This window comes from Salmo salar, chromosome ssa12 (genome assembly GCF_905237065.1).
Source record: "Salmo salar chromosome ssa12, Ssal_v3.1, whole genome shotgun sequence".
NCBI classification, from domain to species: domain Eukaryota; kingdom Metazoa; phylum Chordata; class Actinopteri; order Salmoniformes; family Salmonidae; genus Salmo; species Salmo salar.
This window is the reverse complement of record NC_059453.1, coordinates 19,756,982-19,772,895: the sequence shown is the minus strand read 5'-3', so window position 1 is coordinate 19,772,895 and position 15,914 is coordinate 19,756,982. Positions and strand designations below refer to the sequence as shown.

Below are 15,914 nucleotides of genomic sequence, written 5' to 3'. Positions count from 1 at the left end.
AGAGGGAGAGAGACAGAGAGAGAGAGGGAGAGAGAGAGATCACTCAGTAATCGAGAGAGAGAGATATATATATATATATATGAGAGAGAGAGAGAGAGAGAGAGAGAGAGAGAGAGAGAGAGAGAGAGAGAGAGAGAGAGAGAGAGAGAGAGAGAGAGAGAGAGGTGAGTGCTGTAGCAACTTCCTGCTGTTGCATGAGGCGTGGAGTTGCAGTTATTTTCTCTCTGTCGGAAACTCTCAGAGACTGTTACACAGAGAGAAGCGGGAGCTGACTCAAGCTAAGCAGGATGCAGGCTATCAAATGTGTTGTTGTGGGAGATGGGTAAGTGTTTTTCATTTTATTTTATCACATGATATCGTAACGCTGTGGTTTAGTCATTGGTTCAATGAGCGATCGAACCCTATATGACTTTTGTTGGCCTCTCAGTATACGAAGCCAAGAGTGGATGCTTGTTGATGTCTTCACTTTCTCTGTTCTGGGTGACTTCAAGTTCTTCTCTTCCTGTTCTCTTTTTACATCTATAGAAATACATGTACAGATATTTTCATTCACAAATCATGTAACAGATGATGAACATGAGTCTGTTGAGAGACCCAGAGGTTTGTTGATACTACTAATCAGGTGTATCCAAAGAGAAAGAGTTAAAATAGCTTCCACAGTTAGTAAAGTTCCCTACTACTCATTACTTAGTTCATCATTAGTTGACTAACAGACAACTACTATCTTTCATCCAGCTCCATTGAATCTGAACCCCAAAGCCAACTTCAATGGACTCGTATGGCAGAATAGAGCACTATGTAACATGGGACAGTCTTGGTTGTGGATAGGAGAAACCAACACAGTCATAGCAGCTGTGTCAGACACGCCAGGACATGCATTTCAAATGCTGGCGCGTAAGAGGATCACTGGGACAGTGTCCCAAATGGCACCTAATTCTCTATGTAGTGCACTACTTTTCACCAGAGCCCCTGGGCCTTGTTCAACAGTAAGGCACTATATGAGGAATAGGATGCCATTTGGGACACATAACATGTGTAGTTCAGAGCAGCTGAAACAAGGTAAATACACACATCATGAAGGAGTGATTTGATTGGCTCATAATAGAATAGAATAGAGTGGCTGGTAAATCTCTGTATTGATGGTCATAACACATGGATTCAGTCCTATTTATAGTGTATACAGCTTGATTTCAGTTCACTTGTCTGACATGTTCAAGGTTGTGTTTTGCAACTCAAAGGTGTGTCATGTCACGCTCAGTTTGTTTGATGGGTCAGTGACAAAAGTCAGGTTTTTCATCTACAGTATGTATGGAGGCCCCCATTTCTGTTCTCATTCTTCACATTGTCTGTGAATTCATGGAACTGTGATGTATGTTAAAACACTGGATCCCAAGGTGTCCTATCAGACCTGATTTACTAGGACACTGAGAGATGATGAGGTAGAGGTCCTATTGTTAGGAGAGGAGAGTGTCCTATCAGACCTGGTTTACTAGGACACTGAGAGATGATGAGGTAGAGGTCCTATTGTTAGGAGAGGAGAGTGTCCTATCAGACCTGGTTTACTAGGACACTGAGAGATGATGAGGTAGAGGTCCTATTGTTAGGAGAGGAGAGTGTCCTATCAGACCTGGTTTACTAGGACACTGAGAGATGATGAGGTAGAGGTCCTATTGTTAGGAGAGGGGAACATGGCCTTACAGAGAGGGGAGTGTTGTTGTTGTCATATTCATTGTGTCATGAAGTCCATCAGCTATACAAAGATGAGGGGACATCAGTGTCCAGGCAGTTATTGTCTGTGTACCAAATTACACCCTATTCCCAATGGGGTGCTGGTCAAAAGTAGTGCACTAAATAGACCCCTATGGGCCCTGGTCAAAAGTAGTGCACTAAGTAGGGAATAGGGTGCCATTTGGGACGTTTTCAGTGTACACTAATGGGTGAGGTCACTTCACAGGATGATTTTCATTAGATGATATACCTAAATAGGTGATTGTAAAGGGATGGGTGGTAAGAGAGAAGGAGGAGAGGGAGATCATGGGTTCCATATAGAACCCTCTGTGGAAAGGGTTTTACATGGAACCCAAAGAGTTCTACCTTGAACTGAAAGGGTTTTTCAAAGGGTTCTCCTATGGCGACAGCTGAAGAACCATTTTAGGTTCTAGATAACACCTTTTTTCTAAGAGTATAGGCCACACTCTCATATAAAGCGAAGAGTGAATGGTGAGAGAAAGGTGGGAGATGAGAGACAATTTTGTCCCTAAACAGAGAGTACACAGTGGCAACATACCTGACGACTGTGACTGACCCAAAATGAAGGAAAGCTTTGACTATGTAGAGACTCAGTGAGCATTGCCTTGCTATTGAGAAAGGTCGCAGTAGGCAGACCTGGCTCTCAAAATGAGGTGGAAACTGAGCTTCACTTCCTAACCTCCTGCCAAATGTACATTTTAGTCATTTAGCAGACGCTCTTATCCAGAGCGACTTACAGTAGTGAATACATACATTTCATACATTTTTTTTTTTTTTTTGGTACTGGCCCCTCGTGGGAATCGAACCCACAAACACCATGCTCTACCAACTGAGCCACAGGGAAGTAATATGTATATATGTATGACCATATTAGAGGCACATATTTCCCTCAGATTACACAGACCCACAAAGAATTTGAAAACAAATCCAATTTTGATAAACTCCCATATCTACTGGGTGAAATACCACAGTGTACCATCACAGCAGCAAGATTTGTGACCTGTTGCAACAAGAAAAGGGCAACCAGTGAAGAACAAACACCATTGTAAATACAACCTATATTTATGCTTATTTATTTTCCCTTTTGTACTTTAACTATTTGCACATCGTCACAACACTGTATATATACATAATATGACATTTGACATGTCTTCATTCTTTTGTAACTTTTGTAAGTGTAATGTTTACTGTTAATTTGTTATTGTTTATTTCACTTTTGTTCATTATCTATTTCACTTGCTTTGGCAATATAAACATTTGTTTCCCATGCCAATAAAGCCCTTAAATTGAACATTTAATTTAATTGAAATTGAGAGAGAGAGAGGGAGGTAGAAGATGAGAAATAAAGAGAGAGAAATAGAGAGAAAGAGAGAGAGAGAGATGGGTAGGAGATGAGAAATAAATAGAGAGAGAGAGAGAGAGAGAGAGAGATCGACTAGGTTAAATATTACAGAGTACCATCACAGCAGAGAGAGAGAGAGATCTACTAGGTTAAATATTACAGTGTACCATCACAGCAGAGAGAGAGATCTACTAGGTTAAATATTACAGTGTACCATCACAGCAGAGAGAGAGAGAGAGAGATCTACTAGGTTAAATATTACAGTGTACCATCACAGCAGAGAGAGAGAGAGAGATCGACTAGGTTAAATATTACAGAGTACCATCACAGCAGAGAGAGAGAGAGATCTACTAGGTTAAATATTACAGTGTACCATCACAGCAGAGAGAGAGATCTACTAGGTTAAATATTACAGTGTACCATCACAGCAGAGAGAGAGAGAGAGAGAGATCTACTAGGTTAAATATTACAGTGTACCATCACAGCAGAGAGAGAGAGAGAGAGAGAGAGAGAGATCTACTAGGTAAAATATTACAGTGTACCATCACAGCAGAGAGAGAGATCTACTAGGTTAAATATTACAGTGTACCATCACAGCAGAGAGAGAGATCTACTAGGTTAAATATTACAGTGTACCATCACAGCAGAGAGAGAGAGAGAGAGAGATCTACTAGGTTAAATATTACAGTGTACCATCACAGCAGAGAGAGAGAGAGAGAGAGAGAGAGAGAGAGAGAGAGAGATCTACTGGGTGAAATATTACAGTGTACCATCACAGCAGAGAGAGAGAGAGAGATCTACTAGGTTAAATATTACAGTGTACCATCACGGCAGAGAGAGAGAGAGAGAGAGAGAGAGAGATCTACTAGGTTAAATATTACAGTGTACCATCACAGCAGAGAGAGAGAGAGAGAGAGAGAGAGATCTACTAGGTTAAATATTACAGTGTACCATCACAGCAGAGAGAGAGAGAGAGAGAGAGAGAGAGAGAGAGATCTACTAGGTTAAATATTAGTGTACCATCACAGCAGAGAGAAAGATCTACTAGGTTAAATATTACAGTGTACCATCACAGCAGAGAGAGAGATCTACTAGGTTAAATATTACAGTGTACCATCACAGCAGAGAGAGAGAGAGAGAGATCTACTAGGTTAAATATTACAGTGTACCATCACAGCAGAGAGAAAGATCTACTAGGTTAAATATTACAGTGTACCATCACAGCAGAGAGAGAGATCTACTAGGTTAAATATTACAGTGTACCATCACAGCAGAGAGAGAGAGAGAGAGAGAGAGAGATCTACTAGGTTAAATATTACAGTGTACCATCACAGCAGAGAGAGAGAGAGAGAGAGAGAGAGAGATCTACTAGGTGAAATATTACAGTGTACCATCACAGCAGAGAGAGAGAGAGAGAGATCTACTACGTTAAATATTACAGTGTACCATCACAGCAGAGAGAGAGAGGGAGAGAGAGAGAGAGATCTAACAGGTTAAATATTACAGAGTACCATCACAGCAGAGAGAGAGAGAGAGATATCTACCAGGTTAAATATTACAGTGTACCGTCACAGCAGAGAGAGAGAGAGAGAGATCTACTAGGTTAAATATTACAGTGTACCGTCACAGCAGAGAGATTTGTGAAAAGCGCAACCAGTAAAGAACAAACACCATTGTAAATACAATCATATTATCATTTATTTGCCCTTCTGTACTTTAACTATTGGCACATCGCTACAACACTGTATTTTGACATAATATGACATTTAAAATGTCTCTTGCACTCTCTCTCTCTCTCTCATCCCCCAGCTCTCTATCTTTCACTCTCTCTCTCTCATACCCCAGCTCTCTATCTTTCTCTCTCTCTCCCCCAGCTTCTCTCTCTCTCTCTCTCTCTCTTTCACTCTCTCTCTCATCCCCCAGCTCTCTATCTTTCACTCTCTCTCTCTCTCCCCCCAGCTCTCTATCTTTCACTCTCTCTCTCTCTCATCCCCAGCTCTCTATCTTTCACTCTCTCTCTCTCTCATCCCCCAGCTCTCTATCTTTCACTCTCTCTCTCTCATCCCCCAGCTCTCTATCTTTCACTCTCTCTCTCTCATCCCCCAGCTCTCTATCTTTCACTCTCTCTCTCTCTCATCCCCCAGCTCTCTATCTTTCTCTCTCTCTCTCTCATCCCCCAGCTCTCTATCTTTCTCTCTCTCTCTCTCTCATCCCCCAGCTCTCTATCTTTCACTCTCTCTCTCTCTATCCCCCAGCTCTCTATCTTTCTCTCTCTCTCTCTCATCCCCCAGCTCTCTCTTATCTCTCTCTCTCTCTCATCCCCCAGCTCTCTATCTTTCTCTCTCTCTCTCTCTCATCCCCCAGCTCTCTATCTTTCACTCTCTCTCTCTCATCCCCCAGCTCTCTATCTTTCTCTCTCTCTCTAAATTCAATTCAATTCAAGGGGCTTTAATGTCATGGGAAACATATGTTTACATTGCCAAAGCAAGTGAAATGGATAAACAAAGTGAAATAAACAATAAAAAGTTAACAGTAAATATTACACTCACACAAGTTCCAAAATAATAAAGACATTTCAAATGTTATATTATGTCAAAATACACTGTTCACTTTTTATTGTTTATTTTACTTTTGTTTGTCCATTTCACTTGTTTTGGCAATGTAAACATATTTTTCCCATGCCAATAAAGACCCTTGAATTGAATTTAGAGAGAGAGAGAGAAAGATAGAGAGCTGGGGTATGAGAGAGAGAGAGTGAAATATAGAGAGCTGGGGGATGAGAGAGAGAATGAAAGAGAGAGAGAGAGAGCTGGGGGAGAGAGAGAGAGAGAAAGATAGAGAGCTGGGGGATGAGAGAGAGAATGAAAGAGAGAGAGAGAGAGCTGGGGAGAGAGAGAGAGAGAGAGAAAGATAGAGAGCTGGGGGATGAGAGAGAGAGAGAGTGAAAGATAGAGAGCTGGGGGATGAGAGCGAGAGAGAGAATGAAAGAGAGAGCTGGGGGAGAGAGAGAGAAAGATATAGAGCTGGGGGGTGAGAGAGAGAGTGAAAGATAGAGAGCTGGGGGATGAGAGAGAGAATGAAAGAGAGAGAGAGAGAGAAGAGCGCTGGGGGGAGAGAGAGAGAGAGAGTGAAAGATAGAGAGCTGGGGGATGAGAGAGAGAGAGAGAATGAAAGAGAGAGCTGGGGGAGAGAGAGAGAGAGAGAAAGATAGAGAGCTGGGGGAGAGAGAGAGAGAGAAAGATAGAGAGCTGGGGGATGAGAGAGAGAGAGAGAAAGATAGAGAGAGCTGGGGGGAGAGAGAGAAAGATATAGAGCTGGGGGATGAGAGAGAGAGAGAGTGAAAGATAGAGAGCTGGGGGATGAGAGAGAGAGTGAAAGAGAGAGAGAGAGAGCTGGGAGAGAGAGAGAGAGAGAGAGAGAGCTGGGGGAGAGAGAGAGTGAAAGATAGAGAGCTGGGGGATGAGAGAGAGAATGAAAGAGAGAGAGAGAGAGCTGGGGAGAGAGAGAGAGAGAGAGAAAGATAGAGAGCTGGGGGATGAGAGAGAGAGAGAGTGAAAGATAGAGAGCTGGGCGATGAGAGAGAGAGAGAGAGAGAATGAAAGAGAGAGCTGGGGGGAGAGAGAGTAAGATATAGAGCTGGGGGATGAGAGAGAGAGAGAGTGAAAGATAGAGAGCTGGGGGATGGGAGAGAGAGAGAGAGTGAAAGAGAGAGAGCTGCGGGATGAGAGAGAGAGAGAGAGAGTGAAAGAGAGAGAGCTGGGGGATGAGAGAGAGAGAGTGAAAGAGAGAGCTGGGGGGAGAGAGAGAAAGATATAGAGCTGGGGGATGAGAGAGAGAGAGAGTGAAAGATAGAGAGCTGGGGGATGAGAGAGAGAGAGAGTGAAAGATAGAGAGCTGGGGGGAGAGAGAGAAAGATATAGAGCTGGGGGATGAGAGAGAGAGAGAGTGAAAGATAGAGAGCTGGGGGATGAGAGAGAGAGAGAGAGTGAAAGATAGAGAGCTGGGGGATGGGAGAGAGAGAGAGAGTGAAAGAGAGAGAGCGCACCATTACCAGACGTCTAGTAAGATAGTCAGAAAAACAGAATGAATGTGAGATAAATACCAAAAAGGATGTATTTCCTGTTTTTCAGTGCTGACTGACTGATAGTTTTAATCAGGGCTCGTATTCACAAAGTGTCTCAGAGTAGGAGTGATGATCTAGAATCAGTTTAGGCTTTGAGATCACAAAGAACAAGACATGGGGGACCTGATCCTAGATCAGCACGCCTCGTCTGAGATGCTTTGTGAATACAGGCCCAGTTCCCATTGGCACATTTTGTCAGCATCATTTTCACAAGCCCCCTGCTTGTAACATTAGCTCTATATGTTACAGTATTGTATGTGTATCACGATTAGCTGTTTTATAATATGCCAAATAATAGGCAGACATTTTCCCCAGCCTCTGTCTCTTAAACAAGGGGTTTTGGTGAAGGAGGAAGGAGGTTATGGTAAAACCCAGACAGACTCATCACTCTCTAAAACACAAGCTGGCTTCCTGTAAACCATGTGACCTACTCTGGTTGCCGTGGTTATGAGCCCTTGTCAACCTCTGTGACCTCTGTGAGTAGCAGGCTGGATATGAGTGTTTGTAAAAATGACACAAATGGAAATATTGAGTACAAAACACACTGAAAAATGACATAGTATTTGTGTTTGTTTATTTTCTCATATCTAATGTGATGAAGAAGCAGGTTGTTTTCAATGAGGAAGGAGATAGACTGAGAAATAGAGACCTGTAGTCATCATACTAGAAGGCTATGCTACGTCTTCTTGAACAACGGTTCAGTGGAAAAACAAGATGTCCGCCGATGAGAAAGATGATAGACTTGGCTTAAGTTGGCTATATGTAGTTCTAAACCAAGTCATGATGTTGATGAAGTTGAGACATGACAGGACACGTTGGGGTAATGGAATGTGATTGGTTGATTCACCTTGAAATATGCTTACTTGTTGTTTATGGCCAACCCCGGCTTCCTTTGTTCAGAGAGGAGTCGTTTGTTCAGAGAGGAGTCGTTTGATCAGAGAGGAGTCGTTTGATTGAGCTGTTGGATATGGAACAGAGCCTTGAAAATGCTTCAATGTTTTCATTGTCTATTTCATGTGTTTAAACGGTGTGGAGAACGTCTAGTTTGGATTTACATTTGGTTGAGTTGTCAACTAACGTGAACTCAACATGAAATCAACAAAAATGGCATCAGGTCATTGGATTTAGGTTAAAAGTTGACGACTTTTTGCAGATTCGATCAGTTTTGTACGTTGATTCAATGTCGTCACGTCTTTTTTTTCCTGAAATGACACGGAAACAACGTTGATTCAACCAGTGTTTTCACAGTGGGACGCTGCATTTTCCCCAGTAATGGTTAAGGTTATAGCTGTTTAAATGACCACTGAGTCCTATTGAAAACGTTGATGTGTATTTTCCCTGTGTGTTTCAGAGCTGTTTAAATGACCATTGAGTCCTATTGAAAACATTGATGTGTATTTTCCCTGTGTGTTTCAGAGCTGTTTAAATGACCACTGAGTCCTATTGAAAACGTTGATGTGTATTTTCCCTGTGTGTTTCAGAGCTGTGGGGAAAACATGTCTTCTCATCAGCTACACAACCAACGCTTTCCCTGGAGAATATATCCCTACTGTGTGAGTACACACACACACACACACACACACACACACACACACTTGAAATGTACAGTACACTAGAAAAGTGTGTGTGTTCACTCCCTCAGCTTTGATAACTACTCAGCCAATGTGATGGTGGACAGTAAGCCAGTCAACCTGGGTCTCTGGGATACAGCAGGACAGGAGGACTATGACAGACTGAGACCACTGTCTTACCCACAGACGGTACACACACTCACACACACCCACATTTATTTATATATAATATACACACACACAAACCTAATTGAGTCCGGTGTCTTATGTTAATGCATAGATCTCTCTCTCTCGCTCTCTCTCTCTCTCTCTCTCTCTCTCTCTCTCTCTCTCTCTCTCAGGATGTGTTCCTCATCTGTTTCTCTCTGGTGAGCCCAGCCTCCTATGAGAACGTCAGAGCCAAGGTGATCATCTCTAGATTCTACCTGTATCTATCACAGTCTGGGTTGGCCTTCTAAAATTCATTAATTCATTGAAATTTCCCTATTATTTTCTATGATGTCTTTTCAACATGTTAATTGGTCATTTAATATTCAGCCTGCAGAATTGACTGAACCAAAGTTGAATTAAGTCCCATAATACATAAAGCTGTATGGAGGTGAATTAAATTGAGCCCTAATGGAAATGTCAGTTAGTATTCAAAGTGCATGTCCTACTATTGACCACGAGATGGCGGTGTGTCCCCACACTGTCAGAGGGACTATCTGATCCTACTGTGTCGAGCGTTCTCTCTCCCATGTCACACTCCTCTAGTCCAATGAAAGCACTTTGGATATTTTTAAATATCTTTTCATTATTATTTTCAACTCCCAGGCTGCTCCACCCTCTCCCCAGAGACCCACTCCCAGGCTGCTCCACCCTCTCCCCAGAGACCCACTCCCAGGCTGCTCCACCCTCTCCCCAGAGACCCACTCCCAGGCTGCTCCACCCTCTCCCCAGAGACCCACTCCCAGACTGCTCCACCCTCTCCCCAGAGACGCACTCCCAGGCCGCTCCACCCCCTCCCCAGAGATCCACTCCCAGGCCGCTCCACCCCCTCCCCAGAGACCCACTCCCAGGCCGCTCCACCCTCTCCCCAGAGATCCACTCCCAGGCTGCTCCACCCTCTCCCCAGAGACCCACTCCCAGGCTGCTCCACTCCCTCCCCAGAGACCCACTCCCAGGCTGCTCCACCCTCTCCCCAGAGACCCACTCCCAGGCTGCTCCACCCTCTCCCCAGAGACCCACTCCCAGGCTGCTCCACCCTCTCCCCAGAGACCCACTCCCAGGCTGCTCCACCCTCTCCCCAGAGATCCACTCCCAGGCCGCTCCACTCCCTCCCCAGAGACCCACTCCCAGGCTGCTCCACCCCCTCCCCAGAGACCCAATCCCAGTGTGTCCTCTCCTCAGCAGCCTCCACTGACAGAGACCCACTCCCAGTCCAGCTCCTGACACAGATGTTAATAAATATATGTTTGTTGTCAGATGAACCTGGTCAGGTGAACCAGGTCAGGGCCGGAGCAGAGAACAGCACAAGGAAGGGGCCCATGGAAAAGGGTCGTGCAGTCCTGCCCAGGGTTGGGGAGTAACTGATTTCATGTAATCTGATTACAAAAAAACTGTGACTGTAGTCAGTTAAGTTACCAGCAAAAATATTGCAATCAGATTACAGATACTTCTGAAAACTAGATAATTACTACTTGGATTACATGAAATTCAGAAAGGATGTTTGTGACAAAATCATTTATGAAACCTTTCTGTTTTCTCCATGACATTCAAATCAGCATTAAAAGACGTTGAAGTTTGTTCCAGCTGAGTGAGTCTGACCAGTTAGAGACCACTATAATGACACCAAACGCGTGAAAGTAATCAGATTACGTTACTGAGGATTGAGTATTCCAAAAGTTACGTTACTGATTACAGTTTTGGACAGGTAACTAGTAACTGTAATGGATTACATTTAGAAAGTAACCTACCCAACTCATGTCCCGCCCCTCAAAACAAATGCCCCTCACAATGTCTGTCTGATTTAAGGGAAGTATAAATATATCAGTGGTAATATGAGACAAAGACATCAGAACACATTTATTTCATGTTACAACGGAGGTGTAGCAACACCTGGGTCTATGTTACCAATCAACAATGATGTTTCCTCCCAATCAACATACTGGTTCAGTCTAAGTATAACAGACAGGCCTCCCAATTAGTATAAAAGAGGTGTTTCTTGACTGTGTCCATCTCGCTAATAATAACTGAAATGAAAGCTAGACAGTTAGGGAGCATCGAAAATTCCTAAAACGATGGATAGAAGACTATTTTTTGCAAGTGTTGACGGTGATTAAATGTTACCGATTTTCCGTGTGGCCCTCCCTCCGGCCCTCGTGGATGAGCGATTGCAGCCCCCGGGTCAAAATGAGTTTGACAGCCCTGATGTAGTGTGTGATGGAGCAGTAAAATGAACCATCTGACCAGCAGGGTTACACATGCAACAACATCACACTTTGTTTTGCATGACCTTGTCAAGGCTGGGGTTGAGCTGAAGAGAGCCTCTAGGGGGCAGAGTTCCCTAGTCATCCCCAAACATCTGACAGAGTATGGACTATATGGAACCGGTATGGTTTGATCATGGGACACGACCAGAAGCTGGGCAGTAAAGTGGCTGGTCCCCCTGGCAGCGGTCACAGGTGGAGTCCATGTCAGGGTACATGTAGATAGTCTATACTTGGTCTAGTGAATATGCGTAGTTTTAACTGAATGAGACTATGTGTCGCACAGATAGAGTAGTAGTGATGTCACAATGACACACACACACACACACACACACACACACACACACACACACACACACACACACACACACACACACACACACACACACACACACACACACACACACACACATTCTATTGAGTAGAATCCACAGCCTTTTAGTCTCTTCTCATTCTGAAGAGACTCTTCATAACACTCAATGTGGATCTGGCTTTTAAGAAATAGCTAGTCTTGTTTGTAAGGATTTTTCCCAATAGCTAGCCCACACTACACAATACACTCATGTTAATTCTGTTGCCCCTTCACTCTCTTCTCCATCCAATGCCAAAAGTATTTTTGCGTTTTCTGTTTCTCCTTGCTGTTTTACTACTGTCGCCATGGCGACCGGGTCCCTATACCGTAAATATTGTTCCAGGCCGATACTAGATTATCATAGAGTGTTTCTTTGGGTCACAACATGATGGAATGATGCTTTCCCCTTTGTGTTGAGTTTCTATCCGTATGCTCAAGTGTGTGTGTGTGTGTGTGTGTGTGTGTGTGTGTGTGTGTGTGTGTGTGTGTGTGTGTGTGTGTGTGTGTGTGTGTGTGTGTGTGTGTGTGTGTGTGTGTGTACCAACATACAGTATATTTATCATAGGACACAGTGTACCAACTTACAGTATATTTATCATAGGACACAGTGTACCAACATACAGTATATTTATCATAGGACACAGTGTACCAACATACAGTATATTTATCATAGGACACAGTGTACCAACATACAGTATATTTATCATAGGACACAGTGTACCAACATACAGTATATTTATCATAGGACACAGTGTACCAACATACAGTATATTTATCATAGGACACTGTGTACCAACATACAGTATATTTATCATAGGACACAGTGTACCAACATACAGTATATTTATCATAGGACACTGTGTACCAACATACAGTATATTTATCATAGGACACTGTGTACCAAACACAAGCACAGAATGATACCACACGGGACGAGACCTGTAATCATCTGCACAATACACGCGGCACGAAAGCCAAAACAACAGAGCACAGGTACTCACACGACCAACGGACATGGAAACAATAATCGACAGGACAATGGTGAACAAAGGGCACACTTATATAATTACTAATCAAATGGAACAGGGGCCAGGTGTGAGTAATGACAGTTCCGGAGGGATCCGTGACAGTCTCTCTCTCTCTCTCTCTCTCTACAGTGGCATCCAGAGGTGAGGATGACTGGTGGCTACTAGTTGAGAATAAAATATTTCTCCCTCCCTTTCTCCATTTCTCTCTCTCCTCGTCCTCCTCCTCCACCACCCCCTCCCCCTCTCTCTCTCTCTCTCTCTCTCTCTCTCTCTCTCTCTCTCTCTCTCTCTCTCTTTAGTGGTACCCGGAGGTGCGTCACCACTGCCCTTCAACCCCTATCATCCTAGTGGGTACTAAGCTGGATCTGAGGGATGAGAAGGAGACCATCGAGAAGCTCAAAGAGAAGAAACTGGCCCCCATCACCTACCCACAAGGCCTAGCGCTGGCCAAGGACATTGGTAGGTCATTGCATATAATAATCCATTGCTTTTTATGATGATGGAGTTGTATTTTGTAAAGTACTCTAAAGCACTTTGTGTTAACAGTTGACGTAAATAGGGTTTTATAAAATACAGTACATTTGATTGATTGATATTTTGTTTTCCAAGTGTTCTATGACTAGTATTAAACGAGAGAAGCTGTACCAATCTATTCAGACCGGATCTCCTCAGATTCATATCTGAGATGAATGTTTACATACAGCACACTGTTCATGGAGAATGAAGTGCCTATCTGGGTTGTCTGCATGTACACAGTATTGATGTCTCTCTCTCTCTCTCAATTCAATTCAAGGGCTTTATTGGCATGGGAAACATATGTTAACATTGCCAAAGCAAGTGAAGTAGATAATAAACAAAAGTGAACAAACAATAAAAATGAACAGTAAACATTACACTCACAGAAGTTCCAAAAGAATAAAGACATTACAAATGTCATATTATGTATATACAGTGTTGTAATGATATTCAAATTTAAAGTACAAAAGGGAAAATAAATCAACATAAATATGGGTTGTATTTACAATGGTGTTTGTTCTTCACTGGTTGACCTTTTCTTGTGGCAACAGGTCACAAATCTTGCTGCTGTGATGGCACACTGTGGTATTTCATCTCTCTCTCTCTTGGTATTCCTCTCTCTCTGTCTCCCCCCCCATTCTCCCTCCCTCCCTCCCCAGACTCTGTGAAGTACCTGGAGTGTTCTGCTTTGACCCAGCGTGGCCTGAAGACAGTGTTTGACGAGGCTATCAGGGCAGTACTCTGCCCACAGCCAACCAAGGTCGGGAAGAAGAAATGTCTACTGCTCTAACAGGTGAGAGGGAGGCAGGGAGGGAGAGAGGGGGAGGGGGAAGAAGGGAGAACGAGAGGTAGAGAGGGAAGGAGGAAAAGGGAGGGAAGGAGGTAGGGATGGGGGGAGGGAGAGAGAGTGAGAGGCAGGGCCTCTGCCCACAGCCCACCAAGGTTAGGAAGAAGTGATGCCTAGTTCTCGAACTGATGAGAGAGATGGAGGGGGGGAGAGAGAGAGGGCGAGGGAGAGATAGAGGTTTGGAATCTCTGAAAAAAAGACGGTCGATAGGAGGGGAGCGTGAGAAAGCTAGAGAGCCTTTATTCTCACAGTCTGTTGATGTTGTTTCTCTAGATGCAGCTAAGAGTGAAAACGGACAACAAACAAACCAGGGAGCAAGATGTTCACTTAAAAAGGCCTTTTAGTTTTATTACTGTGCTAGAAGAAAAAACATTGACTTATCAAAGCCTACATGGTTAAATAAATATAAAATACTATAATTAAGTTATGTTAATTATATTACAATGGTCTCTAATGTGTGCTTGTTTGGTACTGGTATATAGTGTATGATATAGCTTTTTTATTCATAATTGATGCATAGTATTCATAATCTGAATAATATACTGTAATATTTCCCCCTTGACTGTGAAGATGGTTTTTGACCTTGATGTATGTGTGTCCCAAATGGCACCCTATTGGGTGTTAATTGGGACAGACAAGAAATTGTGTTGGTATACAATTAAACTCAATTTGCAAGCACTGCCATGATCATCATCATTATTATGAGTTGTAGTTTGATGAAGCCATCTGTCCAATGTGTCTTGATCTGTTTCCAACCTCCATATAAAGGACTGTTAATCTGTAATATCAATCTGGATTAATTGTGTTAATTAATTGATGAATAATAGTAAAATTATTGATTGTGTCTTTGGGTAATTGATGTACTGCAGTGAGGTCAACCCTATCCAGTTATTGGGGTTAACATGAAGAGAGAGAGAGAGGTGGGGAGAAAAAGAGAGAGAGAGGGGTGAAAGAGAGAGGGGAGAAAGAGAGAGAGAGAGAGGGAGGGGGGAGAAAGAGAGTGGGGAGAAAGAGAGAGAGAGAGAGAGAGGGAGGGGGGAGAAAGAGAGAGGGGGAGAAAGAGAGAGGGGAGAGAGAGAGAGGGAGGGGGAAGAGAGAGAAGCAGAGGGGAGAGGGGAGAAAGAGAGAGGGGGGAAGAGAGAGAGAGAGAGAGAGAGGGAGGGAAGAGAGAGAGAGAGGGAGAGAGGGAGAGAGAGAGAGAGAGCGAGAGAGCGAGAGAGGGGGGAGAAAGAGAAAGGGGAGAAAGAGAGAGATCCAGAGTCAGTGATACAGTATTGAAAAAGACGGGTTGAGTGAAAGTCTGTAGCCTGCTTAGAAAGACACACAGGAGTTCCAAAGAAGTTCACCTAAAAATGGAACTATGTCAGGCGTGTGCGTACTTGTGCTGAAGTCAGGTGCAGGAGAGCAGAGAATTGTGAACAGGCGCACACTTTATTTCGGCAGGAGAGAATATACAGACGGACGCAGCTGCGTCCAAAAAACCTCCAACCAACAAGGCAAAGTGTAAAACGCGCAAAACAATCACAACCATCAAATGTATACAAACAGTTTTCGTGAAATAACATGAGAGAAAACCCACGCAAGCCTAGTGCGTACAAAAAACACGTACCACACAAACAATTTTACACAAAGACATGAGGGGGAACAGAGGAATAAATACATGTCATGTGATTGGGGAATGAAAACCAGGTTTGCAGGGAACAAGACAAAACAAATGGATACATGAAAAATGGAGCGCCGATGGCTAGAAAGTTGGTGACGTCGACCGCCGAACGCCGCACGAACAAGGAGAGGAGCCGACTTCGGCGGAAGTCGTGACAAACTAGTAGTACTGCCACTTAAAAACTAGATTTCAATTCACTAGATTCATCTCAACTGAAGTCTGACAACTCCAATAAGAATCAATAGGAAATCCTTA

The 15,914-nt window shown here is 43.5% G+C and overlaps 1 protein-coding gene across 2 annotated transcripts; it reads left to right on the top strand.

Moving 5' to 3' along the window:
- The first annotated feature begins 84 nt into the window (after positions 1-84).
- On the top strand, positions 85-14,674 carry LOC106564435 (ras-related C3 botulinum toxin substrate 2). 2 transcript variants are annotated; one of them, XM_045690994.1, is made up of 7 exons: positions 85-322; positions 8,696-8,767; positions 8,857-8,974; positions 9,127-9,189; positions 12,933-13,092; positions 13,809-13,942; positions 14,270-14,674. In XM_045690994.1, the coding sequence occupies exons 1-6, from the start codon at positions 288-290 to the stop codon at positions 13,937-13,939; spliced, it is 579 nt and encodes a 192-aa protein (XP_045546950.1). In that variant the 5' UTR covers positions 85-287; the 3' UTR covers positions 13,940-13,942; positions 14,270-14,674. The 2 variants fall into 2 exon arrangements, with proteins under 2 accessions (XP_045546950.1, XP_045546951.1); XM_045690995.1 differs by lacking the exon at positions 14,270-14,674 and having other exon boundaries at positions 12,933-13,096; positions 13,809-13,869.
- Positions 14,675-15,914: the final 1,240 nt, after the last annotated feature.